This window comes from Halichoerus grypus, chromosome 7, assembly GCF_964656455.1.
Source record: "Halichoerus grypus chromosome 7, mHalGry1.hap1.1, whole genome shotgun sequence".
Classification (NCBI taxonomy): Eukaryota; Metazoa; Chordata; class Mammalia; order Carnivora; family Phocidae; genus Halichoerus; species Halichoerus grypus.
Window position 1 is genome coordinate 128,966,198 of NC_135718.1, and position 13,851 is coordinate 128,980,048.

Consider the following 13,851-nt stretch of genomic DNA (forward strand, 5'->3'; position numbering starts at 1 on the left):
ACAGAGGGTTGGGCTTTCCAGGGGGAGGTAGCCCACTGAGCAATGGTATGGAATCAGGATGGCTTGCTGGTGATTGGACATAGCAGGTGACCCAGGTTGACCAGGTCTTAGGATGTATGAAAAGGAACCATGAGAGAGAAACTTGAAAACCAGGATAGGAAGCTTCTATTCAACATTGTGGACAACGCCGTGCTTTGGGAGATTGTCCTGGCAGCAGTGTGTCAGATGGGCTAGAGTTGGGGAGGAGGCAGATGTCCTGGGGTGGGGAGCCCGGGGGGGGGAACAGAGCACAGGTCCTTTGGTGGGGGCGTCATGGTGTGGGGCTAGGGGCGTGCCGAGTCCTGTCTCTGGGTATAAGTGTGTGTGTGTGTGTGTGTGTGCGTGTGAGTGTGTGTGTGAGAGAGAATGTGTGTGAGTGTGAGCGAGCGTACGTGGTGCGTGCGTGTGTGTGAGAGAGAGAGAATGTGTGTGAGTGTAAGCGAGTGTATGTGGTGCGTGTGAGTGGGTGTGTGTGCGTGTGTGTGTGTGACAGAGACTGTGTGTGAGTGTGAGCGAGTGTACGTGGTGCGTGTGTGAGTGGGTATGTGTGAGAATGAGTGTGTGTGCGTGTGAGAGTAAATGTGTGTGTTTGTGGTGCGTGCGTGCGTGTGTGTGTGTGAACCTGAGGAGTGGAGCAGCACTGGGGCTAGGCCTGGCTTTCTGGGGGTGAGATGTTTGGCCTCCTTTGGCCATGGCCTTGACAGAAAGGCAATAATCAAAGAACAGGGTTAGAGGTCTGAGGCTTCTCAGGCTCTGGCATTCCTGGGTCCCTTGGCCCCTTCCCACAGCCCTTCTTGTCCTCTGTTGCCCGATCTGGAGCGATAAGAGGGGGTTGCTTTGGAATTCTTCCTTCAGTCATGAGTCCTTGGTGGATGAAGGAGGCTTCAGTTCGGAGAGGACTGCAGCCACCGTTCAGTCACTCCCAGACCCTGGGCATCCACAGAGTTTGGGCCACGTCTCTGAGAACTTTTCTGGAATGAGGTGATGTCTGCTTGAATAAATAGGATACGATGGACCTGGAACTGTGGGGCCAGCCTCTCACCCTTGTACGCTGGTCCTGACTGAGATGGGTGGGCTGGAAACGTGTCTCTGCGTGTCTGGGCCTGACAGTGTGGGAGCAGGGCTCCTCGAAGGGACACTTTGAGCACGGGTACTCGGTAAGGCCAGAGCGAGTGCCCTGGCATCAGGCACCAGGATGCAGCCCTGGACTAAGGAAGCGGGGATCCCTGGGATGTGCGCTAGAGCCACATGGCTGGCCGGGCAGGTCTGCAGGCTCCCTTGCTTTCACATACGTGGGTCCTTATTTCACCGGCCACCTGTAGCTTGCAAAGCCCTGGGGAGGGTGTGGGAGGGAGCTCCCTGGGGCACTCGCTTCAAAGCCGCCTCTCTTCCTTGTCTAATATCCACCAGTCTCTGTCGGGACCTCACCATGCCAAACCAGAGGTGAGACTCCCCTCCGTCTGTTTCTAAAGGATAATGTCATTAAACAGAAATACAAACTAGGGGAAAAGATCTAATTGGGTTATATTGTTGGCTTGAGGGGGAAGGGGCTGCAGAGCAGATTAGGTGACTCTCTCACTCTTGTTTCCACCTCTGTCCCCGTGTACCCTAACACATACTTGGAGTGCACGGAGGCCCCAGAGACGGGGACCCCTCTGGGGGCACGCATGTTAGCTGCGGCTTGTAGCCCTGCAATATGGATGGGTGGGGGCTGTTCTGGGAGCAGGTGCCAGAAGTAAGGGATGCGTGAGAAGATCCCACCACTGATGTGGGCATGCAGGACACTGGTCAGGGGGCAAATCCTCGAGCACTCAGGGGCCTTGGGGGTTTTCAGGAATTTGCCACCTTAACCCGGGAGCTGAGCATGTGTCGGGAACAGCTTCTAGAAAGGGAGGAAGAGATATCAGAGCTGAAAGCAGAGCGGAATAACACAAGGGTAAGTGGGGTGACCTGGTGTGTGTGTGTTGGGGGGCGAAGCCCCTGACCAAGGGCGTGGCCAGGGCCCATCCCAGGCCCCATGCTGACCTCTTCCTGTCTTATGTTCTGGGGTCGGTGCTAGGTTTTTCCACCCGTAGATGGGGGTGGCCCTGGGAAGGTCGGGGTCCTAGGACAGAGGCCAGGGTTGCTGGCTTGGGGAAGGTATTCAGTTGGAGCAGCGGCAGTTTACCAGCATGAAGCATTTCAACATTTTAACAACGGTGCGCACGGCCCCACTCATGGCTCCTCGGCGGGCACGTGGGCCCTGCTTCCAGCCTCTGGGGCACGTACTCACAGTCCTCCCTCTTGCCCTGCCCCCCGCCCTGCCAGTTGCTTCTGGAACATCTGGAGTGCCTGGTGTCCCGCCACGAGCGGTCGCTGCGGATGACTGTGGTGAAGCGCCAGGCCCAGTCGCCTTCCGGGGTCTCCAGTGAGGTGGAGGTGCTAAAGGCCCTCAAGTCGCTGTTCGAGCACCACAAGGCCCTGGATGAGAAGGTAGCCGGCGGGGCCCGCCGCTTGGCCCACCCCACCATCCAGCCTCGCCTCCGTGTGTCCCTCCTCGGCGATTTCTGCACCCCGTGTTGAGGGAAAACTGCCCTCTAGCTTCGCAACTGGCCCCTCCTCCCACCGGCCTAATTTCCAGGTCCTCCTGTTAGGTTCCCGCTCAGAGATGTGCCTCTTGGCAGGCCCCTCTCTTTGCCTTATGCCCCAGTGCTGGTAGATCAAGCCAGGCTCCTGCAGCTTGAGTCCCGTGGGGTCCCTGTGTCTTCATCCATCCCCCCCTTCCCTCTGGCAGGTGCGGGAGCGGCTCCGGGCGGCCCTGGAGCGAGTCACCACCTTGGAAGAGCAGCTCGCCGGGGCCCACCAGCAGGTAAGCTGCCTGCCCACCCTCCACCTGCAGACTGCAGCTCCCGGTAGCCAAGGAGGGTTCACTGCTTTGCCCCACTCTGTTGTGCATTGGATTTCTTCCCCGGTCATGGCTGGAGACCGCTAGCCAACCCGAGGCTGGGAGGAGGCAGGGGACTCAGAAGGGTCTGGAATAAACAGGAAGTTCTCTTCTCTTTGACTCACTGCCCTGGGTGGTGTGCCCCACAGGTGTCTGCCCTGCAGCAGGGGGCCGGGGTTCGGGAGGGAGTGGCAGAAGAGGAGGGGACTGTGGAGCTGGGACCGAAGCGCCTGTGGAAGGTGGGTCACAGGGACCTGCGTGGCAGGGGCAGGGTCGCCCCCAGACGGGACGCGAGGGCCCCACCCTGAATTCGTTCAGGCGAGCAAATGCTTGAATGAAATTTGGGGCTTTCTCCAATATTCCAATGTCTCTTTCCTTCTTTCCCCCACCCCATCTGCGAAGAAATCGGCAGATATTTTGTGTGTGTACCCTACATGCTGCTAGGCACGTAATATGTCGTCCACTTGAAGGGTTAGGCGCCATCTACCTTGTGTGTCAGCGTCAGGCCAGATCCCTTTTCTCTCCCCGAGCCTTTGTTCCCTTAGTCATGCCCCTTCCTGGGTTACAAGATTCTGAGACAGCAGGTAAACTAGAAACTACTGTTTTTCAAAAGAAACGCAGGGGAGCAAGGGTGTTTTGTTTGGTCCCCGTCTGGAGCGAGCTCCTGGGGCCCAGACGAAGGACAGTGGCGCTGGAGGTGTGTGCGGACTTTGGAGGCGGAGCTGTGATCTGCTCTGGGTGCCGTCCCTGGGGTGGGCCAGGGGCGCGGGCTGCCCTGGGCCCCGATGACTGACTGATGGCTCACTGTCCCTGGAGGATGACACGGGCCGGGTAGAGGAGCTGCAGGAGCTCCTGGAGAAGCAGAACTTTGAGTTGAGCCAGGCTCGGGAGCGACTGGTCACCCTGACGGCAACAGTGGCCGAGCTTGAGGAGGACCTGGGCACGGCCCGCCGGGACCTCATCAAGTCGGAGGAGCTGGGCAGCAAGCATCAGCGGGACCTCCGGGAGGTGAGCTAGGGCCCCGGCCCGCCCCCATCTGGTTGCATGCGGGCACTCAGCACTCCGGAGGGCAGCTGCTAGGATGCCCTAGGTCTGGAGGGAGGGGTAGGCCGGGGCTGGGGAGCTTAAGACTGAACACTGGGGTCCACTGTGCAGAGGAGTAGCGGGAGGGCTGGGTCAAGGTCAGAAACTGGCAGGGAGGCATGGGGAGGATACAGGCAGCCAGGCGTTGGAGGGGAGGTGCAGGTAGGATGGGGGCAGGGAGAAGCTGATGCCCTTCCCTCCCGTCCCCTCTTCTCCCGCCCTAGGCTCTGGCTCAGAAGGAAGACATGGAGGAGAGAATCACAACACTAGAGAAGCGCTACCTGGCTGCACAGCGCGAGGCCACGTCCATCCATGACCTCAATGACAAACTGGAGAATGAGCTGGCCAATAAGGAGTCCCTGCACCGCCAGGTAACTCCTCCCGCTGGTGTGGGGGCAGGCACTGTACTTGACCCTGGCGGTCCTGATGATCGTGCTGGAACCTTCCCTTGGTGGCCCAGGAGCCCCGGGGGCCCTCCAGGTCCCCTTGGGAAAGGGGAGGCCGTGCATCGTGGGCAGCCAAGAACCAGGTTGTCCTTGGCTCGTCTGGCCTGTCACCTGCTCCCTCCTGAGGCGGGGCCAGGAGGTGGGGGAGGTTTGGGGCTCCCTCTTGACTCTTGGCGGCCCCCCCCCACGGTGCCAGTGTGAGGAGAAGGCCCGGCACCTGCAGGAGCTATTGGAGGCGGCAGAGCAGAAGCTGCAGCAGACGATGCGCAAGGCCGAGACGCTGCCGGAGGTGGAGGCCGAGCTGGCTCAGAGGATTGCAGCCCTCACCAAGGCAAGCGGGCCCAGAGCCCCGGGATCTGCCTCTGGGTCTGCTTCCCGAGCTCTTACGGAGCCAGGCGGTGCGTGGAGAGAGTGGGAGGCACGCAGGGCTGGGAGCCAGGAAACTGCCTCTCACTGCACGACTCCGGGAAGCACCCTGTCTGTGTCCGTCTGTTGGAAGAGTAATCCCTGCCCTCATCAGCCCTCAGCGAAGTGACGGTCTCCTGAGGAGGGCTGCAGAAGTCCACGGAGAAGTAGACGAGACTTTGCCGAAGCAAAGTGTTTTGATGATCATTTACACTATTGTGTTAATACTAGCTTTTGTTGGGGGCTGGAGTGGAAAAATTAGGACTTTCATCTCTGGAAAGATGAAATCCAGGAGGAGAGAGGATCAAAGTGGGTGGGGGGTGGGCAGTGGGAGCGCAGGCCGAGCATGCCTTTCTCCATCAAACTGAAGCATTCTGGATCTAGGGACCAACTCTGGTTGCTTGAAGGCTGCAGCTTTAGGATTAATAAAAGGGGATAGATTTGTACCTGATGGATAGTTAACTTTATGGAGGAATAATTTCTAAGAGGTAGGCAGGCTGAGATCATTGTTGGAGCTGGAAGAGCTGGGTAAATGCACGCACCTAGACATGCGGTGGGCTAATCAAGAGCATTTAGGAGTGTTTGCAGTGGGTTGGATGCTTTCGGGGGGGCCTCACGTGGGGTCACCATAGCTACCCTCCCCCAACCCGTGGAGAGAAGGAAATCAGCAGTGAGTAAGCAGCAGGCCCCGGAGCCTCTGGAGGATAGAGGCTGGCTGCTTTGAGCATGTCATCATCTCTATGATGATAGGGTTAGACTTGGTGGTGTCAAAGGTCTTTCTCGCTCCTAGGGATGCAGTGCTGGGTTTAAGTGCAGTAGAGGATGCCACGTGTGGGATGCTGAGCTGTCAGCTTTCATATCTCCCTAAACTGACAGGAGGGGATGGGCTGAAGTGATTCAGATGTTCAAATGAGTCATAGTAGGGGGCTTTAAGGAGGGATTTCCTGACTGTAGGCTGTGTGCTAGTCTGGAATATCTTGCCAGCTGAGACATGGGGTTTCCATCTCTGGAGACATGTGAGTGGAAGGGAGCCCACTCTGCCTGGGTGGGTAATAACCATGGCTGGCATTTGCTGAGTGTTTATTGCGTCCTAAGTGTTTGCCATGGATTATCTCATGTAGTCCTCACAATGGTCCAACGGGCATAGGGGCTGTTACTCTCCATATTTTACAGTTGAGGAAACTCAGGCACGTAGAGATCCAATAACCTGCCCGACGTCACACACAGGGGAAGAGAGGGAGCCGGGATTTGGACCCAGGCAGTCTGGCTTGCGTTCATATTAAGTGCAGGTCCATCTACCTGGAGGCATAGAGGAGATTTATGGTAGCTCTTGCTTTCAAGTGGAGATTTTTTCTGGAAGTGGGGAGTCCATTGGGCTGCCAGCCCCAGGATGTTTTAAGGCAGGCCCTGAGCAGGAAGAACACTTGGCAGGGAGGAGAGAGTGCTTGGGAAGAAGGGCAGTGGTGCTGGCAGTTCTGCTCCAGGGTGAGAGGCCGAGGGCTGGGCTTCGTTGGTACTGAGGCCCTGAACCCCGAAGAGCCCCCTGGCACAGGGTGTGTGGGATGCGGGGCCTGAGCAGGAGGGCAGGGGATCTACAGGCCACACTGACCTGTGCCCACCTCCAGGCTGAAGAAAGGCACGGCAGCATTGAGGAGCACCTGCGGCAGCTGGAGGGGCAGCTGGAGGAGAAGAACCAGGAGCTGGCGAGGGTGAGAGCACCGCGCTGGGCTCTCAGGCCCCCTCCTTGTCCCCAGGGCAGCCTCCCAGGATGGCGTGTGGACAGGCCTGAGAAGAGTGGGAGCTGGGAGGGGCCTGGCCAGGGACAGAGCCATAGAGGGGCCGCAGGAGGTGGTCCGGGGAGCTGGAGAGAGGGCCTCCGGGAGGACGAGTAGGGGACAGGTGAGTGGGGTGCAGCCAGGCGGGAATGCGCGGCCCTGGGGTGACCTGGGACCAGGTGTGCCGGCTCTGCAGGTACGCCAGCGGGAGAAGATGAACGAGGACCACAACAAGCGGCTGTCAGACACCGTGGACCGGCTGCTCAGCGAGTCCAACGAGCGCCTGCAGCTGCACCTCAAGGAGCGAATGGCCGCCCTGGAGGAGAAGGTGCGGTGGGTCGCGGGCCTGGGTGGGCGGGGCTGCCAGGGTGGGCGGGGCGAGGGTGTGGGTGTAGCCGAGGGGAGGAGTTGGGGTGCGAGAGGTTAGTCCGGGGCGGGGCGTGTCTGGGACGTAGACCTGGGTGGACGGACCTGGGGAGGCTGGAGAAGGGAGGAGCAGGAGGGGTGGGGAGGGGCGGGCTGGCCTGGAGAGTGGGGGCAGGGAGGGGAAGGCGCGGGCCGGCGCCGGAGTAGAGGAACCGGGGCGGGGTCCCTAGCTCCCAGCTGTTCTCCCCCAGAACACGTTGATCCAGGAGCTGGAGAGCTCCCAGCGGCAGATCGAGGAGCAGCACCATCACAAGGTACCCAGCTGCTGGCCAGCCCGCCGGCCTGGGAGGGCCGGGCTTGCGGTGAGGAAGGAACATGCCTGTGTTTCATGCAGCTGCTCTGACACCCAGCACCACGCTAGTCTGTGTACAGACGTGATTTCGCTGATCCTCGCTAGCGCCCGGCACGGTGGATGCATCGCCACCCACATGTAAAGAAGAAACGGAGGCCATAAGCATAGGGCATAGGGTGGGCAGCAGAGGCAGGGCCCAGGGCACGATTTGTTGGGGCCTCAGGCCAGGTGAGGCAGGAGACGTCCGGTGATTCTGAGGGGACTCGTCACTGGTCCTGCCTCAGCCCCGTCTGTGAGGTTTGGGTGGGCACCCTGCTCCCCTCAGCTGTCCAGCCTCCGTCGCCATGCATTTGTGTGGTGGTGAGGGCTCAGCAAACCCTATTCCAGTAGCATCCTTACCAAGACAGACCCTCTCCTGGCCCTGCCCCTCTGCCTGCCCGCTGCCCACCCTTCTGCTCACTTTCCAGTTGGACCTCTTCTCTCGGTGTTGTCTGTAGGCCTGGCCGGGGGCCCCTGGCTTTGGACTTTGCAGTACATTCTTCTGCTTCTCCCCAACTCTGCCGTCCTCTTTGTCCCTCTCTCCTCTCTCCGCCCCTCCCTGGCCCCACCCCCACCCCGGGTCTGCCTGGCACAGGGCCGCCTGTCTGAAGAGATTGAGAAGCTGCGCCAAGAGGTGGACCAGCTGAAGGGTCGAGGGGGGCCGTTTGTGGATGGCGTCCACTCCAGGTACTGGAGCGCGGGAGGCTGGGCGTGCTGGGATGGGGTCCTGGATGGACCCTGAGGAAGGAGACTTCCTCCCACCAAAAGACCACCCAGGACCTCAGGGTCCTCCTCCTATCCAGGGTGGGACACTGAGGCTCCCAGAACTTGGTCAAAGTCACCTAGCTCACTTGGGCAGCGTAGAAGGAGCACCTGTCCTCTGAGGGATGCTGAGAGGCAAGTAAAGATGGGATGCTCCTTCCCCAGAGCCATGGGACACAGGCCGTGCTTCCTGATTCCTTGACAAGAGGACATGCCCTTGAGAGGGGTCTGCTGAGTTACATGCTCACCTATTTCCTACAGGACTTGCTCACCTATGTCCCACAGGACTTGCTCATGGAGAGTGTCTGGTTCATTCTAGTTCCTCGGAGATACCATCTTTAGGGCTCTGGAGGATTGATGCCTGAGAGTTAAGGACCATGTAGGTTCAGGCAGCAGGCAGTGGGCAGAAAGGCAGCACGAGAGACTGACATGAGGCATCCAGAACTTCCTCACAGTTGGAAGTTGAGAGGCCACATCATGGTTGTGACCTCCCTTTTTCTGAAAACATTGTAAGAGATGGAGAGTGGCGCTTTTCACCTACTGCTGGAATTAGGTCCATGTTTTAGGGAACTTCTGGATTTTTCTCCACATTCTGTGAAGTAATTGACATTGAACTCAGACCTCAGTCCTGCCGCCACTTCTCTGCCCAGAGAGGCAGGGTGAAGATTGAGGATACTAGTGGGAGATGCCCCTCAAGGTTCATGGCTCCTGGCTGTTTTCTCTCCAAACCAAAGTCTCACAGAAGGGAGTCTTTGAGGTTCCCTTCAGTCATGCTCTTGCTATGTCAGGGCAATAGGGATCCATTTCCCTGAAGAGAGGTTACAGGAAATGTGTACATACACATTTGTATGGAGGGGTAGGGCTTGCATTAGGGGAAGGGACATTGAACCTGAAGAAGAGAAGCCCGTGGGTGTCTGGGGTGGTAGAGACTTAAGTACCATCTTCAAGTTCATCAGGAATTATTGTTTAGGACAGCATGGAGAGAAGCAGGGAACAGAGACAGGGAATAGTAGTTGGGATCCCTCTGACTTCTCCCTTTCCATAGGTTTCTCCAAAGAGAACCCCCCCACCCCCCAATGAATACGACTCATGACTCAGAGTGCACCAAGCTATTTCCCACTGCTTGCTTTCCTTAATGGTTGAGAATTCTTGGCTTTGACCATAGAAAGACTGGACCCATCATGGAATTGGGACTGAGTTGGAGGAGAGAAGAGGGGGATAAGCAGAAACTCCCTTTTCCCTGCTCCATTTCCCTTATCCATTGTAGGCTTGCCCTGTCCCTCTGCCCTGGGCCCCCTCATGGTATCCAAACTGGGAAGCATCATAGGGAAGAAGTGTCACTAGGGAAGGCTTCCAGACATTCCAGAGCATCATTACTGGGATTCTAAAGTCTCAGGTTTGGAATAAACCCAGGGGGCATCTAAGTGGTTTTTCTAGCCCATGTCTCTGATAGAGTGTCAGGGCCTCCTGAAGCTTCCTGGGGGAAAGGGAGTCGGCCTGGGTTGAATTTTGGCCAGGAACTCAGTCCAGATTATGGGGAAATCCAGGGAAAGTTGCTGAGGAGAAGACGAAGAGACAAAGACCCTAGAGATTAAAAGGACCTTTAGAGACCCGCCCTTGCAAAGTCCCTCAGTGCCCGGAGCTCTCCAGCACCATTCTTGTCGGATGGCCCGAGAGCCGGGGTTGAATGCCTCTGATGGAGAGCTCAGCTCTTTAAAAGCCACCAGTTGCATCATAAACCAAATCTTACCATCCGAAGGTGCTTCTTACGTTAAATGAAAAGCTGCTTCCCTAGAACATTCTCCCCTGGATCATTCTGATCCATGGGGCACCAGAGAATAAATCGAATCTCTTGTTTACACGGCAGCCCTTAAACCATTTCCAGTAGCTTTCTGCCAGCTAAGACTTCTCTTCGCCAAGCCAAAGATCCCTTAACTCTTTGGACCTTGGGTGTGAGATGGGGCTCTCAGTCCTCAGGGCTGGTCTTTTCTCCCCGCCCCCCGCACCCCCCCAACCACTCAAGGTCGCACATGGGCAGTGCAGCGGATGTGCGGTTCTCCCTGAGCGCAGCCACCCACGTGCCCTCAAGCCTGCACCGCCACTACTCAGCTCTGCGGGAGGAGTCTGCCAAGGTGAGGGGTGGAGGGGTGAGTGTGGAGGGGTCTCCCCAGGGAGTTTGGGGTCAGTTCGGCCGCGTGCCTGGCTCCAGTTTCACAGACGGCTGGTGTGCGGTGCAAATCCCCCCCCACCCCCGTGTGGACAACAGCTGCAGCCCTGGGGTTGGGCCATTGTTAGCTGCAACAGCTGTGCCCCCTCGCCTTGGCCTCCTGGTGGGCAAGTGGTGGGGCTGGCGGGCGGCCAGCCAGTCCCTGAGGCCCTACTGAAGCGTGTGCACGTGTGCCTGGGGGTGCAGGCGTGTGTTCTGGCCGTCAGGGTGGGAGATGGAATTGGCCAGCTTTCTGGAACACAAGCTGTGGTTTATGGGGGAGATGAGGAAGGGATGGCAGGTTTAAGTGGCCCTGGGGAGATGGCACCTGAAGTTTTCTGAGAAGCAGCTTTGCGTTCCTGCTGAGACTGCCTGGGGGGCTGGGAGGGGGAGCAGGAAAGAACGGGGCAGAAAAGGACCAGGACCCACCTCATCTTCTATCTGGGGAAATGTGATTCCATCCCAGCGCCATACTTGTTAAGCATGCTCTGCCCTGAACCCAGGTCCTCTGCATGCTCTAAGGCACTGCAAGATATGGGTGGAGAAGGAGGGAACTCCTAGCCTGACGGGGGAGGATTCATCTCTGCCCTTAGGAAAGCCCTAGTCTGATGGGGTCACAGTCTGAAGGCATCTCTTTCTCCCCTCACCCTTTCCTCTTTCTGTTGATAAGAACACAGCAGGTGCCCAGGAGCTAGAAAAGAGCCCTAATGGGAAGTTGGGGGTCTGGGTCCTAGAGGATGGGGTTAGAGCACCTCTCTATCCCTGGCCCCCCTGCTCTTCTGGCTCGCTCAGCCCACTTCTGTGCTCTTTCCTCTTCTGGGCCTTTATCCACTGAAGAGGTTTGTAGGGTGACTTCTGAGACCACCACTTCTCAGGGTTGGGTACAGGGTCCTGCGATGTGCTGAAACCCTGGGAGACGCACGACAGACAGGACTGCTTGGCTTCTCTGGTGCCCTGGATCTAGTTACTCTTTGAGAGTTTGTATTCATGGAAAGGGATAGCCTTTATATAGTGCCAGACACTGTGCTAAGTGCTTTCCATGCATGTCCTCACTCTGTTCTCATTACCTACAACGTAGGTAGGTACTATTACCGTCCCCATTTTACAGATGAAGAAACTGAGGCCCAGAGAGGTTAAACAGTTTTACCTCCATTGCACAGCTAATAATCAGGTTTCAAAGCAAGGCAGTCTCTTTCTGGAATCTGTTCCTAACCACTCTGCTACCTGGCTCCTTGAATTGGGGTAGTATTTCTTAGACTCTAAAGGGCAAATAAATCACCTGGGAAACTGGTTAAAATGCAGATTCTGAATCAGTAGGTCTGGGGTGGGGCCTGGCATTTTGCACTTTTAACGAGTCCCCAGGAGGTGCCAGTGCTGCTGGGATAGGTGGGGAGGGGCCTGCTCCTCAGCGGTCTGGTGTATCTTATTCCTACTCTTTTCCCCTCCTTTACTAAGGACTGGGAGCCCTCTCCACTGCCTGGGGTGCTGGCCCCCACAGCCGCTCCTGCCTTTGACAGTGACCCCGAGATCTCCGACATGGATGAGGATGAGCCAGGGGGTCTGGTGGGCTCCGTGGATGTTGTCTCCCCCAGCGGCCACTCGGATGCCCAGACCCTGGCCATGATGCTGCAAGAGCAGCTGGATGCCATCAATGAGGAGATCAGGTTCGGGCTGGGGCGGAGGGTCTGGGAGGCGCCTTGTAGGACAGGGGCCCCTTTAGGTTCGGGCACTGCAGGACAAATTCTACGTGTATCTGCTTGTCTTTTCTAGCTGCACCTCTGAGTGCTCAGTCTAGGGACTCTGTGCGGGCGGGGCATCAGGCCCCATACCAGATGGAGAGGGGTGAGACCTCAGCCTGACTTTTCGGGCTTCATTTCCCCTCCTGGGGCTGGGGAGGCTGTGTTCCTGCAGCTTCTGCGGCTGAGCCTGGAGCCCCCCCGACCGAGACCACGTCAGGGAGAGAACTTTGTAGATGCTCCCGTCAGTCCGCCCCCGCATCTCGGGGAGGCAGCATTATTCCCATTGTTCAGCCAAGGGAACCGAGACCAGAGAGTTTAAGGGATTTGCCCGAAGCCCCACAGTAAGTGGCGGGGCCAGGATTCACATTCAGGTCTATACTCTGTGTATTGCAGCATTCCTCCCATCCCTAATGAGGTGTCAAACAGAAACCAGTGGCAGGGAAAGCGATCAAGACCTGGACTTTACCCTGCCTTTGTAGGAGGTTTGTGAATGTTTGTGACCAGCGGCAAGGAAAAATCTGAGCCAGAGGGCTCAGAGCTTATAGGGCTATATGGGACATCTGGTTCCATGGTTCCCACACTTTTGGATTTCACAGAGCAGTTAGAAAGAAAACACACACACACGAGAGAAGGATAGTAACCTAGGGCCGCCAACTTTTATTCTGCAAAGGAACCCATGAAAAGTAACTGCTGTCCCCTATCACAACCATTCTGCAAAAGAAAGGGCATTTTAACACCCCCCACGTTGGAAAGACAGACTCTGAATAAAGACAAGTCCGGCTCCTAACGGACAGTTGGCATTGTCACATCAACACATGCGTGTGTGTGCGTGTGCCTGAGGCTGCCTACACACGCCCCCCTCCCCCACAGGATTATCGTGGGTTTTCTCATTTTTCATGGAACAGGGAAAACTCCATCAGGGGTCAGCGTCAGTTAAAGACCTGGGTTTGGGGACGGCTGGCTTGGACATCGCCTGGGTCTAGTGGGAAGCTGAGGCCAAAGAATCTGACTCCAGGTGGCCCGCGTAGTCAGTGGTAGGTCAAGAATTCTGCCTTCCAGGATGGTTTGTATCCCACTGACTAAACGCCTCCTTTGTTGAGCTGGGGAGTTTTGTTACATGAAGTCAGCTAACAAGACAGAGAGAGAAATGTTTCTGAGCTGCAGTGGGAAGATCGAGCTCTGTCCGCGAGGCCTTGCGTGTCCCAGCGATGCCAGAAACAGTGCGGCGTTCCCCTGGGCATCGCCGGCTGCCTGGGCTCCCAGAGTGGGAAGTGCGGTGCCGGCACCTGCCCCCTGCTGGGCCTCGCTGGGGCCAGCGTAACGTCTGGTTTTGCCCGCCTCCCAGGATGATCCAGGAAGAGAAGGAGTCCACGGAGCTGCGTGCCGAGGAGATCGAGACTCGAGTGACCAGCGGCAGCATGGAGGCCCTCAACCTGACCCAGCTGCGCAAACGCGGCTCCATGCCCACCTCTCTGACTGCCCTGTCCCTGGCTAGCGCATCCCCTCCGCTCAGCGGCCGCTCCACGCCTAAGCTGACCTCCCGCAGTGCTGCCCAGGACCTGGACCGCATGGGGGTCATGACCCTGGTGAGAGCCTTGGGACAGTTGATGAACAACCCTAGTCAACTCTGGGCTCTGCTTTGGGGGCTGGCCGAGGGTTGCTGCGAAGGCTTGGTAGGGCTCACTCCTTCTCAGCTGGGCCCAGCATCCTCTTCCC

General features: G+C 57.6%; 1 protein-coding gene across 10 annotated transcripts in view; it reads left to right on the forward strand.

The window, feature by feature from the left end:
• Nucleotides 1-13,851, forward strand: part of PPFIA4 (PPFI scaffold protein A4) — a 72,749-nt gene that overhangs the window by 13,913 nt on the left and 44,985 nt on the right. For 8 of the 10 annotated variants that reach the window (XR_013449926.1, XR_013449925.1, XM_036079572.2 and 5 more), the window contains exons 3-16: nucleotides 1,874-1,975; nucleotides 2,347-2,511; nucleotides 2,813-2,887; nucleotides 3,112-3,201; nucleotides 3,779-3,970; nucleotides 4,270-4,416; nucleotides 4,688-4,822; nucleotides 6,522-6,605; nucleotides 6,868-6,999; nucleotides 7,289-7,351; nucleotides 8,024-8,115; nucleotides 10,214-10,322; nucleotides 11,852-12,060; nucleotides 13,481-13,721. Coding sequence is in view for 8 of the 10 variants with exons in the window: in XM_036079572.2 (XP_035935465.1) it covers nucleotides 1,874-1,975; nucleotides 2,347-2,511; nucleotides 2,813-2,887; nucleotides 3,112-3,201; nucleotides 3,779-3,970; nucleotides 4,270-4,416; nucleotides 4,688-4,822; nucleotides 6,522-6,605; nucleotides 6,868-6,999; nucleotides 7,289-7,351; nucleotides 8,024-8,115; nucleotides 10,214-10,322; nucleotides 11,852-12,060; nucleotides 13,481-13,721 (1,836 nt within the window). In the remaining 2 variants the exon portion in view is untranslated. The remainder of the gene's footprint in view (nucleotides 1-1,873; nucleotides 1,976-2,346; nucleotides 2,512-2,812; nucleotides 2,888-3,111; nucleotides 3,202-3,778; nucleotides 3,971-4,269; nucleotides 4,417-4,687; nucleotides 4,823-6,521; nucleotides 6,606-6,867; nucleotides 7,000-7,288; nucleotides 7,352-8,023; nucleotides 8,116-10,213; nucleotides 10,323-11,851; nucleotides 12,061-13,480; nucleotides 13,722-13,851) is intronic. The other 2 variants (XM_036079578.2, XM_078078277.1) reach the window with 1 other exon arrangement.